At 43.9% G+C, this 21,047-nt stretch overlaps 1 protein-coding gene across 1 annotated transcript in view; it reads right to left on the bottom strand.

Annotated features, from left to right (window-relative positions):
• Dhx15 (DEAH-box helicase 15) overlaps positions 1–21,047 on the bottom strand; it is an 87,772-nt gene that overhangs the window by 50,276 nt on the left and 16,449 nt on the right. Inside the window, exons 4-6 of the mRNA XM_075672493.1 lie at positions 17,909–18,301; positions 6,379–6,555; positions 5,693–5,947 (exon numbers count right to left, since the gene is read on the bottom strand). Of these exons, the coding sequence (XP_075528608.1) occupies positions 5,693–5,947; positions 6,379–6,555; positions 17,909–18,301 (825 nt within the window). The remainder of the gene's footprint in view (positions 1–5,692; positions 5,948–6,378; positions 6,556–17,908; positions 18,302–21,047) is intronic.

The following is a 21,047-nucleotide window of genomic DNA, read 5'->3' as shown; positions in this document are numbered from 1 at the left end:
TCTAGCAGACAATTGAAGTCCTAAGTTGTCTTTATTGAGCACAATTGCAAAATTCATAGCAGCAATATACTAACTTCCATTATTTCTACTATATATAAACATACTTTTTCGATAGTCCTATGCCAACCGACAGTCTCAGCCGGCATCTGTTTTTCTATTGGCCAAGACTCATTATTTCAATCATTAAATTGGCTCTTGGAAGATACCGTACATACTTGGCCGTATACCGTATATACTTGGTAATGGCCACAGTTTTTTTCTCCGAGATTTGGGTGAAGATTGGGGGTGCGGTCATTACACGAAGAAAAAGAAATTTTTTTTGTAAATATTTTTGGTGGTACTTGCCTTTATTGAACTAGATTATTCACTTCTACTGGCTCTGGCTATTCTTGGCTATTTTCGTAGCGCGTCACCTGCCAGCTGGAATAAATGGTGATGCCTCACAGACCAGCGATGGCAGCGTCTTGGAGGCAGCTGCTAAATATTGGAGGCACTGCTTTTGCTAACTAGAGGCGCCAAAAACTCGGCACAGTTGTCTTGTTCTGACATCAATTACACACACACACACACACACACACACACACACACACACACACACACACACACACACACACACACAGTCGACTCTCGTTACACTGACCCTGATAATCCGACAAAAAATGCCCGTTTTATCGGAAGCCAGTAGTATCTGAAATGCCTCACTTACGAAACTTTTGTCACAATGTATAACAACTTTATTGCAAAGAGCAAGTGACGAACATCCACGGTAAAAAAACAAACAAGTAAGTTGCAGTTTCACCCAAAAAACGAAGCATTGGTTGCGATAGCAAATTAAGCAAGATAAGCGCAGCAGCAGCAGCGAGTGAATTGACCTTCACGCTGTCTCTCACTTCAATGCAAACTAAACGTAGAGAAAGCACAGCACATACGAAGCTACTGGCACTGGGCGCACTTTGTCCCCATCACAGATCACTTTGAACATGAGGCTCGCATGGGGGCGGACTTTTTCACACCGCAGTTCGTTTTAAAGATATGGTGCCTGCGTGGCCGCGCTGTTAACAGCAGCCATCAGAGTGGAGCCCGATTTTTCCTTCGCCTCCCTCCGTGCCTTGCGCACGAAAGACAGCTCTCGCTTCTGCCTCACTTTCCTCCCTCCCTTGCAAAATATTGAGCCGCGATCGTCGGCTGACCCTCACAAGTCAGTTGCCAGTCCATGTCGACATGGAAAAAGTCCCCAGATTTTGACAAAAATTGCCGCTAATTTCATCCGCTGTAGCTGATAGTCCGTTGTAGAGCAGTCAGTTAAAAGCGAACTTCGTTGCATTAATCAAATAAGCAGACCAAACTAAGGTTGAAATATGGTCCGTTATATCCAAAAGCCTGTTGTACATGGGTCCATTGTAATGAGCGTAGACTGTATATCAGGGTGTCTACGAAGTTGACATTTCCAAATTCCCTAAGTTTTCCAGGTTTTCCCTGAATGCCTTTGCGAAATTCCCTGAGTGATGCAGAACTGTTTTATGTCAAGATGAGCTGAAACCATATTGCCCAATGCGCTCACTCTCTAGTAAGCATATAAAAAAAAAATTTATAAAAAACGGCTTAATCTAATTTAAATAATAAGAAGTAGTGTTCATGTTCTTCAAGAAGAGAATAGAAGGAAGGGGTTAGTAAAATGCACAGCAAATAAAATGTCTTCGAAAAAAAATTGCAAATCGAGTCGGACATTCTCAAATACGAATAAAAAAGGAGATCCATACAAGAGCAAATATTTTCGAATATGAGCTATTTCTATCAACTGATAGCAAGCTCAGTGGTATGAGGTCCGAACTTTATCACAATTGAGATTCATTCTCAACAGCTCGTAAATCTACCGCAACTGTCCTGACATACTCTCAGCAAGCGCACGACGTCTCACTGTTGTGTTTCAGTGCTTCAAAGAGTTTATTTTGGTTTGGATGAGGGACACTTGCATCTCGGCATCAGCCAACACTTAGTTTCTTTAGCTCAAGCTCCTTCAAAACGGTGGCAGCACGCTTCCTTTCCCGTTCATTCCTCAATGCGTAGGACCTTTCTGTTCTTGTACTCCTTCCGTCACTCGTTCGCCCCACGGACCATTTGAAGCATCTTCTTGGTCAGTTGCACAGTCCACGTCCTAGTTTTCGAACTCCTTATGGGCCGCGAAAACGTCCGAAAAATCGGCCAGTTGGAAAAAAATAAATGCATGTCATTTACTGCTCTTAAGGGCTCAAGCCGACACAGGCACATTCGAAAACGCTCTGAAGGCCTGTCGATACACGTATCAGGCATATCGGTGCTCATGCTGTGATAGGAAATACGGGGTGTACGCGTGTATAATTAAGGAATACATACTGTGTCCCGTGGCAATAGCCCCTTCGCACGCTTGTTACGCTTCACTGCAATATTTTTGCGTATGCTTCACCAAGTAACATTCCTGTCAGAGGCGAAGATGACTTTCGGAAACCGGCATTAGGCATCACACCGTGCTTTCCAAGCTTCTAAGTCAATCGCAAGGACCGCAAAGGCGGAGTCAGTGCCATTGCTGAAAACAGCGAATTCTTTCAATAAAGAACACTGCACCCAACGACAAGAAGCTTTATAGCGAACGTCGAAGCAGCTAGGCCTAGCGTTGCCGCAGCGGTGGCTACGGCTGCCGGCGGATCTGCGTGCGAGAGCGCCGGTTTCAGGCGGCGAGGTAATCAAAATGGAAGCAGTGGCGGCTTTTATTAATGCCGTTTTGGACCTGCGGTCATGGCAAAACGTCCGGAAAATCGGACGGCGAAGAGTTCTTGCGTACTAAATTTCAGATGTTCTGATACATTGACTCTATGGTGTACGTGGTGGTGGTGCCACGAAGCCGTCCAAATTATCGGGAATCCGGAAAGTCGGTCATTGACTGTACACTGGCAACTCCTCCAGCCATCAGGATGTCACAGACGATTCATTACAATTCCTGTCTTGCTCGAGCCAGCTTTACCGCGACTTTCGACCCTTTCAATAATATTACAGCTAATTTTCCCTGATAGAGAGACAAATTCCCCGAGTTTTCCCTGAGTTTTTCCAGACTACTCAAAATCCCTGAGAATTCCCGGTTCTCCCGGTTGGTAGACACCCTGGTATATATATATATATAAAAGGAAGTTTAAGAATTCTTGCACCATACAACAGATAACACTGCCAGCATGCTCAAAAATCAATGGTGCAGCTTATACACGTGTAATTTTTAAATATATTCTTGGGGGGACTCTTTCTACAAAGTTTTGGGCGCAGATTTTACATGGGTACAGCCATTACACGAGTATACATGGTAATTCAAGCTTGGCTGGTCAGCATGTGTGCAACTCAATGATGTTGTTTTGGTGTTGCTACAGGACAGTGAAAGCACTGAAAACAGACTTTCAGCCAACCCTCAGTGGCAAAATTCTAAAAGTGAAAATGACAGCGAACTATTAGACACTTATGGTATTTACCCAATCCTAATGGGCAGCTCTCCTCCAAAACAAATATGTAGGTCCGAATAATGCCGGTGCGGTACAATTGGGAACAAAATTGAAATCAAATTTGTGGCGAGGTCAACAGCTTACTACTGTCAGAGTCGGCATCATCAAACTCAACACGTCGACAGAAGTTTTCGTATAGGCATTGGTTGGCAGCGATGACCTGCCACTTTGATTATGACCCAGCTTGGTAAGAAGAGAATCTGCTGTATCTATTTAATTATAAAGTGGTCAGGCAATAAGGTGAGGGTGCAGATGGGGGACCAAGAAAGAAAAAATCTAGTCCGCTGGAAATTTGGTGCTGCTGCCACCATATTGAAACAGTAACTGAATGTATCAGCCCAACATGTAAAATGAGAGGCTAAGGATTCTGGGGAAAAAATTTCGCCTCATATTTGAATAAATTTGGCACTTTATGCACTAAGCTACAACAGAGCTGCCTCATGTGTTTCTGGCATGTTGAAGTGTTGCGTGCATCGCAGAAGGAACTAGCTAAGTGTTAAGTCCAGGCATGAGCCACCCATCCCCATTCAATGATAAAGGACCAGTTCAAAAAATGTGGAATATCAAATGCACTGCACTGCACCGCACGAAGGACACGTGTGAGCCTATAGCAATAAATAACTCTCAGGGTGACGAAAATTTTGCTTTAAAAAAATTTCATGCAGAAATTACTTCTCTGAATTGAGCTTTAACTCCAGTAGAAAACTCCCATCTTCAAAAACGTAGTGAAGTAGAACCCCATTGTTACATTTCTTATTTGTATGTTTTCTCGGGTAGAACATCGCTGAAACCCGGCTCCAGCAAAAAGCTTGTAGACATTGTTGTCCTTACTGCAAAATACTGTAGCGTATAATTACAAGAAAAATATCAAGTATACTGTCTATACCATAAAAAATCTTAAAAAGGAAATGGCAACCATGCTAGACACCCCCTATCTGTGCACTTCCGACCACCACCAATGCATTCTTTTGATGTGCCATGATCTTGGCGGAAATTTACAAACTTTCGGACACCATGCAGTGTGCCGTTCGATATTCAGACTCCGCCCGCCCGACCACATGTTAACTTGGCCACAGAATCAAGCAGAAATCGCACAAGTATTTTTTAAACACCATCAGGAATGTTGCTGGCACCTCTTTGAAACAGAAACCAGCGAAGCCTAGGCAATCCACTAGTCAGTGACCATGCCCAAACCAGATGCCCAAGCTGAGCTGGTAAAAGTTGCAAAGGCTGCATTTTCTACTGTCATGCGAGTTCCATGCATGCAGCTTTTGTTCATTTACATGTGAAATAGCGACACAGTACTGGGCCACTTCCAAGCATTTTCAAGTGGTGCCAACTCGACCCCTCGATATTTGTACCAACAAGGGCAGCAATTAAGCAAGACAATCACTGTTGTGAAGAAACTCGCAATTATACTGCTCTGGCAGCTCGGTCGTTTTCTGTTATGTTGGCAGGGGATGAAGATTCAGTGCACACACTGACTGCACTTTCATGTCTGTAGCGACAGCCTGACAATGATCGAAATATGCAGGAGCGCATGTGAGCAGCAACATGCTAAAAAACTCTGGCCGTATTCTCGGACGATCACTTTCGAAGATAATTTATTTCGTAGCACCAGACACGTCGACAGGCGACAGTTATCCTAGGACTATGATAAGACAGCATGTTCTAGTCACTAGTCACACATCACAAACATGAATCTAGCCCCGAAAGTGATCATCTGATAATACAAAACCTTTTTCAGTCACTTGTACAATCAGTCACTCATTTTTTATCAATCCCATATTTCAGACTTTGGGTGGTCCAGGTTGAATACAATTTTGGTTGGCAACTGTAAATCTTCTGGAGGCAAAACCGTGCACAGTGTGTTTTATTATGTAACAGCATGTTCGCATAATTTTAGCACCGTGCTCGCGTAATACGTTTTTCCGGTATACTGTTTTTTTTTTCTCACAGTCCCATGAAAAACATATTAGAGGGGTTCTACTGTGAGCTGGAAAAAATCAAGTGTATCATGTGTAATCACACAGTTTGCATCTGTGCTAAATTTGGGACCACTCCAACAAGAAAACACAGCCTTGTAATCAATGGTTCTTGTCTGAAGTTTTGCAGTCTCAATAAGTTTTCATAGATAATGCCTAGATAGCATTAAAAGAGAAGTCCTGTACCTTTTGCTTGGCAAAACCAGGGTCAATCACGAAGACCACACCATCGATGGTCAAGGATGTTTCAGCAATATTTGTTGACACAACCACTTTTCGGCCAATGGCCCCATTTGCCTTGGCAGGTGGTGGCGGCTCAAAGATACGCTGTTGCAGATTCGGTGGCAATGATGAGTAGAGAGGAATGCACTTCATTTCTCCAACATCTGGCCCTAAATTATCAATTTCCCTTTTCAGTCGTTTACATGCCTCTTCAATTTCCTGAAACAACAAGCAGGAAAAATGTGCAACAGATCAAAAACAAGCTAAACTGAGTGCTGTAAATCATGGCTCTGACATACCATATGTACACGAATGCAACGCAAAAATGGGTTTGAATGTTGCCTGCGCATTACAATCGAATACGAAACCATAACCGTGTTTGCTGTGTTAGCAACAGCTTACTGTCAGAGGTAGCTTCATTGCCATAAGGTGCTGAAAGAGCACATTTTCATGAAGGTTGCTGCAGTTACCCAGCTACTCATACCAAATAAGCTCAAGAACACAAGGAAGCACTCTTTCTTACTGTAGTCACCATTACATGTGATCAGAAAAGTATCTTCACATAAATGTTACAACAACCTCATTTCTTTTTATCCTTCATAGCTCTGACAACACAAATAATGCAAGTAAGGTGAAAAAAAGTGATGTACCTCTTGGCCTGTCAGAAATAGCAGAATGTCACCTTCAATTTCCTCACACATATGAATCTGAATGACAGTTCTAATGGCTGCTTCAAGGTAGTCTCGTTCAGGTTCCGGTGTATAGAATATCTCCACAGGATGCGTCCGACCAGGTACACTCATCAATGGTGCATTGTCAAAATAGTTCTATAAAGAGGACAGTGAAGGAAGCAAACAATGAGTAATGTCATTTAACATTTAGCGAAAATAATGTTACAAATACAAAATTCCAAGTCAATTAATGTAAAGATTAAAGCAGTAAATGTGCACTTTGCATGGTCAGTTACATAGATGATAGCCAAGTACGCAATGTCGCTGTAAAAGGGACCAAAAACAAGTCACTGTGAGCTGTGTAAAATACACAGGTAATAAAATAATGGCAATGACTAACCTTTCGTTACCACTAGAAATGTGCTCGTTTTCGGTGGTTTGTTTTATTTTTATTTTATTTATTTATTATTTTTATTTATATATTATTTTTATTTATTTATATATTATTTTTATTTATTTATTTTAGTTTTATTTCAAGACATAGTAGATGCAATGCATATTGCGATACCTAAAATTATAGCCTAGTCACTGGTGTTTTGAATTGATGTAAAGCAGTAATCGGACAGTTTTTGAGATTCTTATGTGAAACTTCAAGGAAGCACATCAAAGAACATGACTGAAAGTAAATAACCGGTAAAAAAAATTGTCAAATATACAAATTGTGACCTAGTTCCCAACTTTTGTAACTCAGATCACAGAAAAAAATTATGAAGATTTGTTGGCGTCAATACAAGCCATAGCAAGGCCCATGCTATGTGGAAAAGCAGTAGCTTTGCAAATGTGAAAATTGGTAAGGCCCCATTGTTTGTTTTTAGTCTTTGCAGCAGGCACCTGGTTTGCATTTTACTGCATTCTTTAGGCTCATGAAGCAATGGCTGTCAGGTCAGGGAGCATGCAGAAGCCTCCTCATACTAGATTATTTTGTTGAGCCAGCTTTTCTTTGCAAGTAAGGCCTAGTATGCGTCCAACCGGCACTGCAGCCTCCCCATATATTTGCTCAGTATGTGTACAGTAATGTGGAGTGTTGCTTAAAGGAGCCATGAATCCCTTTTTATCGAAGTCAAAAAATCGTGCCGCATTTGCTTTGTGCATGACAGGGCTGGAGTGCGAATCTGCGCTTATATGCTCCAGTCTGGCCATGCTACGTGGTGTAGACTGACTGTCTTGCAATGGCTTGACCAATGGATAGTAGTCACAGCCAGCTTGCGCACTTTGAAACGTATCAGTAGCTCAACACGAACCGATGTCTGCCAAGGTGTCTAGGCAGAAGCGACCAGAAGTGAGCACGCGCTGGCAAGGATGCATGTGGTCCGACTTTAAAAGGCCCCTCACCAGGTCTGGCCATTTCAAGCTGCCAAGCGCAGTGCATACAATGCATGCTAACAATCTTGTCTGCTAAGTATTACATAAGACCCTAAACTTCAAACCAAACGCTGCTTGTCCTTCTCCTCGCAGGCGCTGCACTCCTAGCCGGAGAGTCGACATCAATCGTGCAGGAGCCCCTACACACAGGACAGTTATTTGTTTAATCTGTTGCTTCAATAGACAAATTAAAGTTTAGAGAAATAATAAAACCTGCAAACTGAATGCCTGCATGTTTTTATTTTACTTCATACCGTAGCAAGAGAGATGGTCTTTGCTATTACAAAAAATTATGTTGCCGAAGCGACGAAAGCACACATTTTCCGTGGTTTTATTTAGGAAGTGCTAGGAGCATTGGAGGCTAGCTCTGACAATACCTCCAGCGGGTTTTATTTTTCCAGGCTCCCCAATCTGCCAAAAATTGTCACTAACAAATAATTAAAGATCAGTAGTCAATTCAGACAGTGCATGATGTTGCAGAAGCATTCTAATGGAAATGTTTCACAATGCGCAGAAAAACTGTTGATCAATTTGACCATTGCTATAGGTGCGGTAACGACAGAGCTAAGACCATACAATGATACCTCCTTTATGATGGGTTCAACTCTAAAAGTTATGATTAAAGCAAAGAACCCGCGAACAGCACAACCGGATGTAAAAATCCTAAGGGTTCATTGCAAAAAATATTACATACAAAGGAAGCAATGAATAGATTCGAACTGCATGCATCCGCATTCACATTGAATCAATAATAAATGAATCCCATAAATCAATAAATAAATCTGACCACATCACAGCTCCTGCCATTTCCAAAATAACCTTTTTTTTCAGCGTCAATGTCACATCACTGCCTTTAAAGGGACATTAAAGCGAAACAATAAATCAGTTTAGACTAATTAAGCATTGTTTGAGAACCCTGCAGGCAGTCATTTCAAAAAAATAGTTTGATTATTAGATGAGAAAATGAAGGTCCAAGCATCAGTATTTGAATTTCGCACCGAAACCCCACCGCCGGTACGTCAGCGTGCCGTCAGGGATTCCAAAGTATGTTTTCGCATTTGGGCCGCGTTGGCTGAATCAACGTTCCTGAAACTTGCCATGTTTAATATTTGGTTCCTTTAGAACACATTGTAGTCAATCTGTAGTGCTATACATAATTAGTAGGCCCTTGAAGATGCCATCAAAATCCATGACGTCACAGCCCCCAGGTGCGGGAACTTCAGTAGGCGTCGCCACCCGCATTTCGTTCTTGCGCTTTTTCTGGCTTACCAAACGTCTTTATCATTGTAAGAGTGGTGTTTTTGGTGTTGTAGAATGGTAATTTACTGATGCAGAAGAAATCATTTTTCACTTTAGTGTCCCTTTAAATCATTTGGTTTGCACAGGTCACAGCTTAAAGTAACTTGCCAACGAGTGCTATTAAAAACACTGAACTGGGCAGCTGCCTTTGAATAGGCAAGCAAAGCCAGGAAATGAGAAAGAACTGTTACCATTATTTTCACTTGGAAAAAGCATACCTCTAAACATTGAGATTGCTCAGCATACATATAGAGTGTATATGATCTGTACAATAAATGCTGGCTATTTACGCCATCTTTCTTATACAGTGCAGTCCAACATTCAGATACTTGTTCGGCCTGCAAATCCTCTTCCTTGACCCAGGCAGGACCTGTTCCTAAGGGCTGTGAGGGCACTGCGATCAAGCAATGTGCCTAGTGAACGACGCTTCTCTGCTGGCTACAATTTGCATTGGAGTCGTGGTGCCGGCAGACAATTTTAATTTCTCACTGTGTGTCCCTCCTCCCCGTCCATGCACATAACTCACTGCCGCAGCCTTTAGCATCGGGCCCAACAGCTGCACTCGCGGAAACCCATAGTTTCTGGTACGTGCAAGTCAGTGTGTGTTGATACTGCAGGCACGTTTAATGTGCAGATTCATTTTTCGCTTCCCGAGGCAAACCTGCCTGTTGTTACCATCTCACACATCATGCTTCAGAACTTTGCAAGAATATGCTGACACTGAGTAGTCCATGGTCAAATGGGTAGCGCATCAGGCTGCTGCGCCGTAAGAACAGGGTTTGAAATCAACCGTCAGACTGGGCCTCTTCGATTTTCGGAGTTCTGGCAGCCAACTAGTTCTGGTCCGGATAGGAAGTCACATGGGCTGGGATCCCAAGACAATCCGAATCTGGTCGAAGTTTGCAAAATCGAATGCTGGGACAGCTGGCGAAATGTAAACATGCTACCAGCATGGCAGCGCCCGGCGCGTGCTCGGCGTAGTCGGCCCATTTATGTGTTTCCAACTTGAAAATATATACGTAGTTGCATTCAGGGCTACGATCACTTTCGTGAGATTCCGCATGACTCAGCACAGGACACGCACTGGGCCAAGCTCACCTTGCACAGCACAACAGACAGCCTTCGACGCGTCCGATGCCAATACACGAAATCGCGTGCAAGTGATTGTATCCCCGAATGCAATCGCTCGAGGATCCCTGCTTGCAGCGATCCTGTCGCCCACTGGCGACACTGACGAGTTAGCATTGTGTCATCACTTGGCAAAAAGCAGGATATCGGGTACGTCTTATAGGCATAAAATTTCACGCCGACCTGCTTGGGCTTCGATTTCAACAAGTTTTGTTTCGGCTGATGGTGCTTCTCATTTTCACCAGAAAGAGCTGGGGATGCAGCTGGCACATGAAAATGCACGCTGCCTGTGACCAGCAAAAGGTTTCACACAAAAAACAATATTGGTCGCGATCATGAGAGCAATAAGCTAATCTACGTGTGCCTATTACTCAACCAGTGCATTCTTAACATCAACGGCCAGCAGTTCAAACACATATCGGTTTCGAGCTGCAACGCCTTCGCTAACTGCAGAAAACGGAGATATCGCCGCATACGTACACGTGATATGTGAAAAGGAACACCACCAGAGAAAGACGAACCAAAAAGGTACCACAATGTGTGTGAATGAGTGTCTATACTCGCGTGCAACTTTTCTTGGCTACGAAGCGAAAGTTACGGGGGCGGAGCTTCTGCACATGACTGTATTCGTACACAATGTAGTCCGGGCGCGCTCCGCTTCGGTTTCGGTTTCACCGACCTCGCACCTCTTTACTTTAGTGAAGGCAGATACAATTAACTCGGTGTGAATCAATGTTTATTCAGATCCAATATGTACCAAGTTCTGAACAGCGAGCATCGCAGCCTGCGTCAGAGCTCCGAAGCAGCCGTATGATATCGGTTAGGACTTGGACACGCAATCGATGCTGGCGTCGACAGAGCCGGCGCAGCAGTCAGCTCGCCCGCTCACTCGTTTGTACATTCCGAAGTTTGCAATTTCCAGATGGGCTCGCTTGGTTTCTGCGCAGACACTGCAAACACTTTGTGTGTGTGTGTGCTTCAACAGTCGTTTGTTGCTAACATTGATCAACAGCCTTCCAGGGGAGTTGATTGGCGGGACAGAAAGTGACAAACACTCACCAGAAGACACGGGCGCCATTTTGCATTTGAGGAACGTGCAAAACGTGCGACGGTTTCGAGTGTGAGAAAACTCGAAAGAGCAAACTAAAGAGCAATAAAATACCAATAGCTGACTGGTGAATGTTACATATCGTTTCAAATTACGTGCTGTAAAAAACAAAAATAATATTGTTTTCTATTTCCCACGAAAGAAAACACGAAGAAAACTGCGGGACTACTTCCAGCAGCGATGAAATAGGTGCGCTTAGTTTCCGTAGCCTTCAATTCACAGTCAAGAAAAGTTGTCCGAGAGTATACAACTTGCACGAAACACGATGCAGATAACATGCACGCATGTAAGTGCAGCGCGCTGATCACCACCAGGAAGAAGCCTTTATGGGACGCACACACAAAAGCTTCAAACGGTTCAACGCCGCTCGTATTGCACCACCTCGCAATGCGGAACGGCATGTTAGCACCTAAAAAGATAATACTAGAAGTAAGGAAATCTGAAGATGACCGCAGACAGTTGGCTGAGCGAGGTAAATTTAAGTCCTGAAGCACCCGTGTTGCAATCTGTCAGATCCCCACAAAGATGGCGGCGAGTGCCTATCGCCTCTTTTAGCCGTCGTCTGCCAGCCAGAGAACTTCCAGAGAGCAGCCAGACCAAATGGTCGAGGCAGCCCGCGGGTACCAGTACCATCCAGCCCGAGTAAAACAAATGCCCAGCAGAACTGCGTGGCGCGGTGGGCGGAGCAATCCGAGAAAAACGATGACGCTCTGGCTGGCTCTGGCAGCCCGTGGGTAGCCAGAAGTGGAAAATCGAAGAGGCCCATTAACTTAAGTCACTGTGTAAATGGCAATGTGTACATATGAGCAGCTCTTCAATGAACTTTCACACCAACATGGGCCGCTACAGATGAGAGACTGGGTAGGTACCACTGTTCAAAGAAACTCTGACGCCAACTTGGAGAACTGTGTATGTGCCACTCTGTGTCCGCTGGTCTTCAATGAACTTCTTTGATGCCAACTTGGGTCACTGGGTATGTGCCAGTAAATGTGTGCTGCTCTTCAATGAATGTATTAGACGCCAACTTGGGTGACAAGGTATGTGCCACTAGGAATGTGCCGCTCTACTATGACAAAAAAAAGCTCCATCAAATTTTTCCAATATTGAGCGTAATCGAACCCGTCTCACAAGTGTTTCTCAAGGACAGCAGCCTGGTCCTTTAGCAGACTGCACGACAAATGCACTGGGTATGTGCACCTTCTGAACGAGCATCTTTCACACCAACATTTTAGCAACCTGCGCCATGAATGTGTTTAGTATGTGCCGCACTTTAATGAACCTCTCGCCAACTTAGGTCATGAGATGTGCCACTGGGTGTATGGTAATCGAGAGAATAATCCTCAGCGTTTGCAGGCACCGGTCTGCCACGCTTTTGGTCTCGGAGGCCAAGTGTGGACTTCTCTGCAATGTCAATAGATGGCGCAGCGTGTTCAGAAAGCACAAGAGGAGCCCGTACAAGCACCAGCGTGCCATGTATTTTGGAGGCAATGCGCAGGCTTTGCGGCGGCGGTGCTAGATGGTGCTGAGTGTTCTTAGGGAAGCGCAAAAGAGGAATCCGGCTGCAGTACATCTCATATACAGTAGAACCCCGCTGTTACGTTCCTCACTGCTGCGTTTTCCCGGCTGCTACGTCATTTTCATCCGGTCCCGGCATAGCTTCCATAGGATCCAATGTATAAGGAACCCCGCTGTTAAGTAGTAGCTGTGAAAACGTTCCCGCATGATGCATCGCAACCTGAACCCGCCTGGGCTAAAGTAGGCAACGCGCTCCAACCGCCATTTTGGCTTTTGACAAGTTTTGACCGGGCTTGGCCGGGCTTGGCTATGGAACTGGCGGCAAAAAGCCGCACGCCAGTTCGAGAGGCCGCCACTAGGTGACCATTCGTGAAAAATGCTCTCACTATCATCACTGTGATTACGATCACCGCATGGTTTGTTGGACGGGTCGACTTACGGAGGAAGGAAACTCGGGAGAGGCCCTGATGTCACTCTTTGTGAAGCTATAGCTAAAGGAAAGTCTGAAGTTGGCGTTGCTCATGGCGTTGCTCCGCCTATCGGGCCAGCTCTCCTCTCTTGTTTACATTTCTCACGAGACCACGCCGTGCTGCGCGCAACCGGGCTGCTCGGACGCGCGCGCTCCGCAGCAATACTGAACAATTGTTAGCACGTTAGCATGATTACGCCAAAGAGGGCAACATTTCCCGCGGATATTCCTTCGTCCGTTGCCATTGCCATGGCGCGGTGACGACGAGGAGCACCAGCCGCATGATGCCGGGGAGTTGCCAAATCCTAGCTTTGGAGAAGCCGTCGCTGCTCTGGACCTCCTCCGCAGGTACGTCGCACCTCACAGCGACGCTGACAGCAATGCCGCCTTCCAGGCTATTGAGAAACGTGTGGTGATTTCTAGCGAGCGAAAGAAACGGCAAGCCACCATTCTAGACTTTTTTAAGTTCTAAGCGCACTCAGTGGAAATAAATTGTCTGCAGTAGAAGCTGCACTTTTTTCATTCATCTTCGGAGCTTTCCTGACTGTTGCGTTTTCCCGGCTGTTACGTTCTTTTTCCTCGGTCCGGTGAAAAACGTATGAACGGGGTTCCACTGTATAACTCATTTTGACGGTGGCAAAACCAGGGTGTCTACCAAGTTGACACTTACAAATTCTCCGAGTTTTCCAGGTTTTCCCTGAGTGCCTTTGCAAAATTCCCTGATAACGCAGAACTATGTTTTATGTCAAGACGGGCTGAAACCATGTCGCCCGATGCTGTGACTCCCTAGTAAGGATATGAGAAACAAATGAAGAAAAACGACTTAATCCAGTTTGAATACTAAGGAGTAGTGTTTATGTTATTCAAAAAGAGAATAGAAGGGAGGGGTTAGTAAAATGTACAGCAAATAAAATGTCTTAAAAAAAATCGCAAATGGAGTCGGACATTCTCAAATACAAATAAAAAGGCGATGCATACAGAAGGAAATATTTTCGAATATGAGCTATGTTTATCAACTGATAGCAAGCTCACTAGTATGCCGCCCGAACTTTGTTAGAATTGAGATTCTGTCTCAACAGCTCGTAAGTCAACCTCAACTGTCCTGACATACTCTCAGCCCGCGCACGACACCTCAGTGTTGTGTTTCATTGCTTTAAAGAGTTTGTTTCGGTTTGGATGAGGGCCACCTGCATCTCGGCATCAGTCAACACTTTGTCTTTTGAGCTCAAGATCCTTCAAAACAGCGGCAGCACGCATCCTTTCCCTTTCATTCCTCAATACATAGGTCCTTTTTGGTCTTGTCCTCCTTCCGCCCCTGGTTCGCCCCACGGACCATTTGAAGTATCTTCTTGGTCAGTTGCACAGTCCACGTTTCATTTTTAGAAACTCCCTAGGGGTCGTGAAAACGTCAGAAAAATTGGCCAGTTGGAAAAAATAAATGCGTGTCATTTACTGCCCATAAAGGGACACTAAAGTGAAACAATAAATCAGTTTAGACTAATGAAGCATTGTTTGAGAACCCTGCAGGCAGTCATTTAAAAAAAATAGTTTGATTATTAGATGAGAAAATGAAGGTCCAAGTATCAGTATTTGAATTTCGCGCCGGAACCCCAGCGCAGGTACGTCAGCGTGACGTCAGGGATTCCAAAGTATGTTTTTGCACTTGGGCCACGCTGGCCGAGTAAAGGCTCCCGAAACTTGCCATGTTTAATATTTGGTTCCTTTAGAACACATTGTAGTCAATCTGTACCGCTATATATAATAAGTAGGCCCTAGAAAATGCCATCAAAATCCAAGACGTCACAGCCACCAGGTGCGGGAACTTAAGTAGGCGTCGCCACCCGTATTTCGTTCTTGCACTTTTTCTGGCTTACCAAACGTCTTATCATGGTAAGAGTGGTGTTTTTGGTGTTGTAGAATGGGAATTTACTGATGCAGAAGAAATCATTTTTCCCTTTAGTGTCCCTTTAAGGGCTCAAACCGCCCAGGCACATTCGAAAATGCTCTGAAGGCCTGTGGGTACACGTATTAGGCATATCAGTGCTCGTACTTTGACAGGAGATACCGGATGCACGCGTGTATAATTAAGGGATACATACTGTGTGCCGTGGCAATAGCCTCTTCCCAGGCTTATGCTTCACTACAATACTTTTGCGTATGCTTCACGAAGCAACACTTCTGTACAGAGGCGAAGCTGACTCTCAGAAAGCGGCATTATGCAACGCACCATGCTTTCCAAGCTTCTAAGCCAATCACAAGGACCACAAAGGCGGAGTCAGTGGCATTGCTGACAGCAGCGAATCCTTTCAATGAAAAACACGGAACCCAACGGCAAGAAGCTTAATATTGAACATCGAAGCCGCTAAGTCTAGCGTTGCTACGGGTGCCAGCGGATCTGCGTGCGAGAGCGCCGGTTCGAGGTGGCGAGGTAATCAAAACGGCAGCAGTAGGGGCTTTGAATAATGCCCTTTCGTACCTGCGGTCACAGCAAAAAGCACCGGAAAATCGGACGGCGAAGGGATCTTGCGTCCGACATTTAAGACGTTTTGATGCATTGACTCTATGGGGTGTGCGGTGTTGCCGCGAAGCTGTGCAAATTATCGGGCATCCGGAAAGTCTCTCGTTTACTGTACACTGGCAACTCCTCCACCCAACAACAGGGCATCAAAGACTATTCATTAGGATTCCTGTCTGTTACTCGAGCCAACATTACCGCGACATTCGACCCTTTCAATAAAATTACAGGTAATTTTCCCTGATAGAGGCACAAATTCCGTGAGTTTTCCCAGAGTTTTTCCAGACTACTCAATATCCCTGAGAATTCCTGGTGTTCCCGGTTTTCCCAGTTGGTAGACACCCTGCAATACACAGTGTCGCAATATCGATTTAATCTTAAATGCATTACCATCGACAGTCATTGCAAGAAGGATTCTGCTGAATATTTTTCGTACTGTGAAACCTCAAATCATTTTAATTAAAACACAACATCACAGCATCAGCTTTATTAACAAAGCTCAAATCATTTTAATTTTTCAACATGAAACCTGGGAATAGTGTTGAACCAAGAGCTAGCTACTTGGCACATAGCTGATGCTAGAAGGGCATCTATATGATGTCAATAAGAATATACTTGAAGCACATTAACGAATCACAGGGTACACTTTACGCTTTTACTGTATTTTATAACAAGGTGTGTACGCCCTTTTCAAAGAAGATTTGGCAGGATATGTCTTAGTTAGCAAACTTCGACACTAAAAGGGAGAACTGCAGATGGTTGGATAGCTATTGTCTGAACAGGGCAATATTTCGGCATGAACGTGCATAAATCATTGTTTCAGCAGAAGGTTGTGTGGTTTAAACACAACAGAGCTGCTTACAGCTAAGTACATAAGCTGGCAAAGTGTTGCACTCGTCAAGATTGGTAAACGGAAGTACATGAAAACTATGGAAGGCTGGAACTCTGAACTAAATGCGCTGAAGCCGTTCTACCCACGGACAGCAATGACTTAACAGTTCTGCTGCATAGCCGATTTTGCAGCAATTAACGAAAGCCATGTCTGGCAGCAAAGGTTCGGTTTCATCTCGCTCTAGACCATGGCAAGCCGAGACGCCTATAGCTGCACGTGGTTCACACTGAAGATAGCTATACAAAGATTCCTGGAAACGGCTTTAATATTACCTAGAGAAACGATACCTACCGCACATGCAGCTTTTATTGAGACTTCCGTGGGACACAGCTCAAGTACCTAGCCTCAGGCTATGTTCCTGGTATCTAAAATAGGTTGCGGTGCAAGATAGCTCTTGCAAATACACCATGCAAATGCCATACATCACAATAAGCCACCGTAACCGCACCAAGCTATAGCAGATGACTCTCACATGCTTGCCGCAAAGGTGGTTTATAGCGCTGCAGTGACAGAAATAGCCTGCTACCCATAGGTGAGGAGTTTTCAAAACAGAAAAAGTATCTATAAATGTTGGTCCAATCTACAATGCCTCAACTGCCTGACCAGAGCAAGTTCCCTGTTGCTAATCATTGCCATATATCTCCACTTCTGCCAAATGCATTGAAGTACTTTCTGCGAAAAGTATTTCTGATGCGTGTTTTAACATCAAATGCATTTTTCGACCTCTATAAAAAGTGTTTCAGGACCTCTTTAAAGGGTTAATGAGTTTCTAGTGCCAGGAGCACAAATAGAACAGGCATTGCTGTATATTAAAATAGAGACTTGCAAAAAGATTCAATGTTGCACAATGTACAATACCCTCACAAAAAATTTGCTTGATTTGCTTGTTATAAAAAGCCATGTCCCTTTTAAGTGAAATAAAATAATGCTATCATTTTATAGCTGCACTACTCATAGAAAATCAGTTTCCAGAATACTCTAACAAAATCAGAAAACAAACTGTTCACTTTCACAATTGTCAGAGAAAGCCATCCTTTTATTTAAAACGATGCCTCAACCCCCAAAAAGCTTACAATGAACTCTCATTTGAGCTTCATCATATGTTATGGCTACTTGTTGAAAGCAGTCAGTAAAAAGGGCACCATTTTATGGTTCACTCACCTGAAATTTACCGGCATCAAGAGTGGCACTCATAACAACAATCTTGAGGTCTGGACGCTGGGTGACGACCTGCTTTAGTACCCCCATGAGGATGTCTGTAGCCAAAGTACGTTCGTGGGCTTCATCCAAGAGCACAACACCATAGGCTTCAAGCAGTGGGTCACTCATGGCTTCTCTTAGCAGCATACCATCGGTCATGTACTTCAGCAATGTCTTTGGAGAAGAGCAGTCCTCAAAACGAATGCTATAACCAACTTCCTGGCCAATAGCCACATCCATTTCTTCTGCCACTCGTGCAGCAACACTCATAGCTGCTACCCTCCGTGGCTGTGTACATGCTACACCACGGCGACCTCCCTTCTGGCGCAGAAGCTCGACACACCACTGTGGAATCTACAAAAAGAAAATTCATTATCCCTTATGAATCTTCAAGCAAGAAACAGCTTTAAGAATGATCCTAACTCTAAACATGCTGGCTGAGCTGATGCATAACTGACTTATGATGTGATATTTTTAAAAGTGCCTTAAACAGACTTAGACATCTTGACACTTCTACCTGCCCATTTTCCCCAAAAGTGACACCAAACCCAGCAGTCTGTTTCCTGCTGACATCACACTATAAGTTGAAAGTGCTTTTGCCATCCGGAAAAACCTCTGCAAGAGCTGGCATGTGTAATTGTCACAATTGACCATGTTCACTAACCATACACAAAAATCTAGCTAGCTGCATGCTCAATTTTGCCAGCACCCATTTTCTGTGCAAAGTAGTAGCTAAGTGCTGGAATGGTTCAAGGATGGACCCTGGGAGCTTGGGTCCCCAGATACTCCCCCTCTGGAACAGCCATTGTGCTACAGTAGGTTGGGGAGTAGCAAAAATTTGATAACTCAATACTGATTGACTTTAGAGGAATGAAAATTTGAAAATTTCGAATATAATTGAATATTATGTTCTTAGTATTCATATTCAATTAAAAAACTAGGCATTATTAGAAAATCTAATGTTTCAGTAGAATACAAGTATGGGAAACAAATCGAATATATTGCTGGCAGTGCGGGAGAAGACAAGGTTCTTTGAGGTTGTTTCTATCTAATATAAGGATAAGTGCAAGATTTTTTGCTAAATTTTGTGATGGTATTGTGCTGCTGGTGTCAAGTACAATCAGCCACTGGCTGCCTAAGCTTTGTGGGAAAGCCAGCCTCTCTGCTGTAAAGGGCACATTACGCACAGCAAAGGCCTAATTAGAGAGCCGAAAAGGGACAGGGATGATAGCAAAAAGGTGACCGACTGCAATACTAATTATCTTTCTGGGTGTATGGGTCTAATGGGACGATTCACAAACGTGATGCCCATTGACACAGCCTCACTATGCAAACATGCCAGCTTACCACCGCATGCCCATGTCACTAGCCTCAGAGTAGCGTTTTGCATGCCTGTTGCAACATTTCATCGTAAAGCGATGGTCGATATGCTACTGCGCCCGAGCAGGACCCGGGACTTGTACAAATCTCGGTGGTGATTGGCGTTCAGCGATTGGAATTACTACGATGCCTGCACGCAATGGGCTATGCTAAAAGGCAACATTCCAAATGAGTACAGATTGCATTGCACATGCTTACTTGAGGTAATACATAACCTTTTCTTTTATTTTTCAAACATGCCATGGGGCACCTCTCCCTTGTTGACACCTCACTTTATATTTGCGGTTGCATTATATTCTTGCAAATGCAGCACTTGGGGCAACAGTGAGTCGGTAATATGCATCCCAGTGAAGGGTAACAAAAGAAGGTGCTTGTCACACAAGGTGTGCTGCGGAAGTGCTACTTGCATGTGGCGCAAAAGATAGAAAACAGAAAACACACTATGACCTTGCAGTTTTTTCATAAGCAAGAGTCACAGTAAACAGATGAATACTTTTACTCCACCACTTTTTTCTTACCAATGACAGCAGGATTTCAGAGTTTCAACATACTAAGGTAACCAAACTTGCTAATAAATGCATGTGGATATCATTATTCAATATTTAAAGCAAGTATGTATATTCAATTCGTATTCAAAAGTTCTGATATTCACAAACTCTTAGTTTATTTCAATGGCAGGCGATAAGTAGAATTTCTGCAGTCTCCTAATTTTTCATGCAAATTAACGGGTTTCTACTCAAATTAATCAACTTGAGTTGCAGCGCTCCAAGACCACTAGCAATGTAGCAAGGTTCTCAACCCCAGTATGTGTATGCTGAGCATCTGAAAAGCCTGTCAGTGCAAGAATTCAGCTCAATGATACCAAGTTTATGCCATAAACTACACCTTTTCATTTTAAGTATGAAATACACAAAGAATGTCTATACAAGTCAAGAAGACTATCAACATTTCATCAAGCGAGCTTACTTTCGGATGCTTTTTCAAGACTGGAGCGATATCAAGCAGTATGACAGCTGCCAGCTGTGGCAAGGAGACTAACCAGACAACCCTTTTTTGTCTAGATCAAGTTAGTTGCATGTTTATGGCACTCAATTCCATAAAGGTATTCTTGTAAATGGCCACAGCCACAGTAACTTTTGCTACATGGTAAAAGTTGCTCATTGGGCATACCGTGCCAGCAGAGGTTGCTGGCACGGTATGCCTGTGTGTTGTTACACACAAAGTTTTCTCTGCTTTCTGGTATTCTTCAAATTGATTATCTTCAAAATCAGACATTGATGATGATAATATATGTGGTTTAACAGAGCAAAGGCCAAGTATGGATAAAGAGTGCCAGGAAATTAGACATTGTGCTATACCATAGCCAGCAGACCACCTCTATGTATCTCAGCACTGATGATTCAGTTCTGTTTCTCTAGCTTCATTCTGCTTGCTGCACTATACTGCTTATACAGGACAAAAAACAGACACAGAGTTCTGCAGTAAGCAGAACGATGCCATACCAACTAACCCCAGTCGAAGCTTCTCTAGCTTATGTCCTGCCCCCAGGTTTTAGATATCCACAACTCTTGCCACACAAAATGACTGTATTACTAGTAAGAGCAGCACTAGAGTGTTTTAGTTGAGTGTCTTTACGGTGCGCTCCGCTCCGAGCTGCCCCACTAAGCCACAGCAGAGCAGCGGGCGACTTTCACGTTTTAGTTATATGTTTAGCGGAGCG

This window comes from Dermacentor variabilis, chromosome 1 (assembly GCF_050947875.1).
Source record: "Dermacentor variabilis isolate Ectoservices chromosome 1, ASM5094787v1, whole genome shotgun sequence".
Lineage (NCBI taxonomy): Eukaryota > Metazoa > Arthropoda > Arachnida > Ixodida > Ixodidae > Dermacentor > Dermacentor variabilis.
This window is presented reverse-complemented; position numbering and strand designations above follow the sequence as displayed.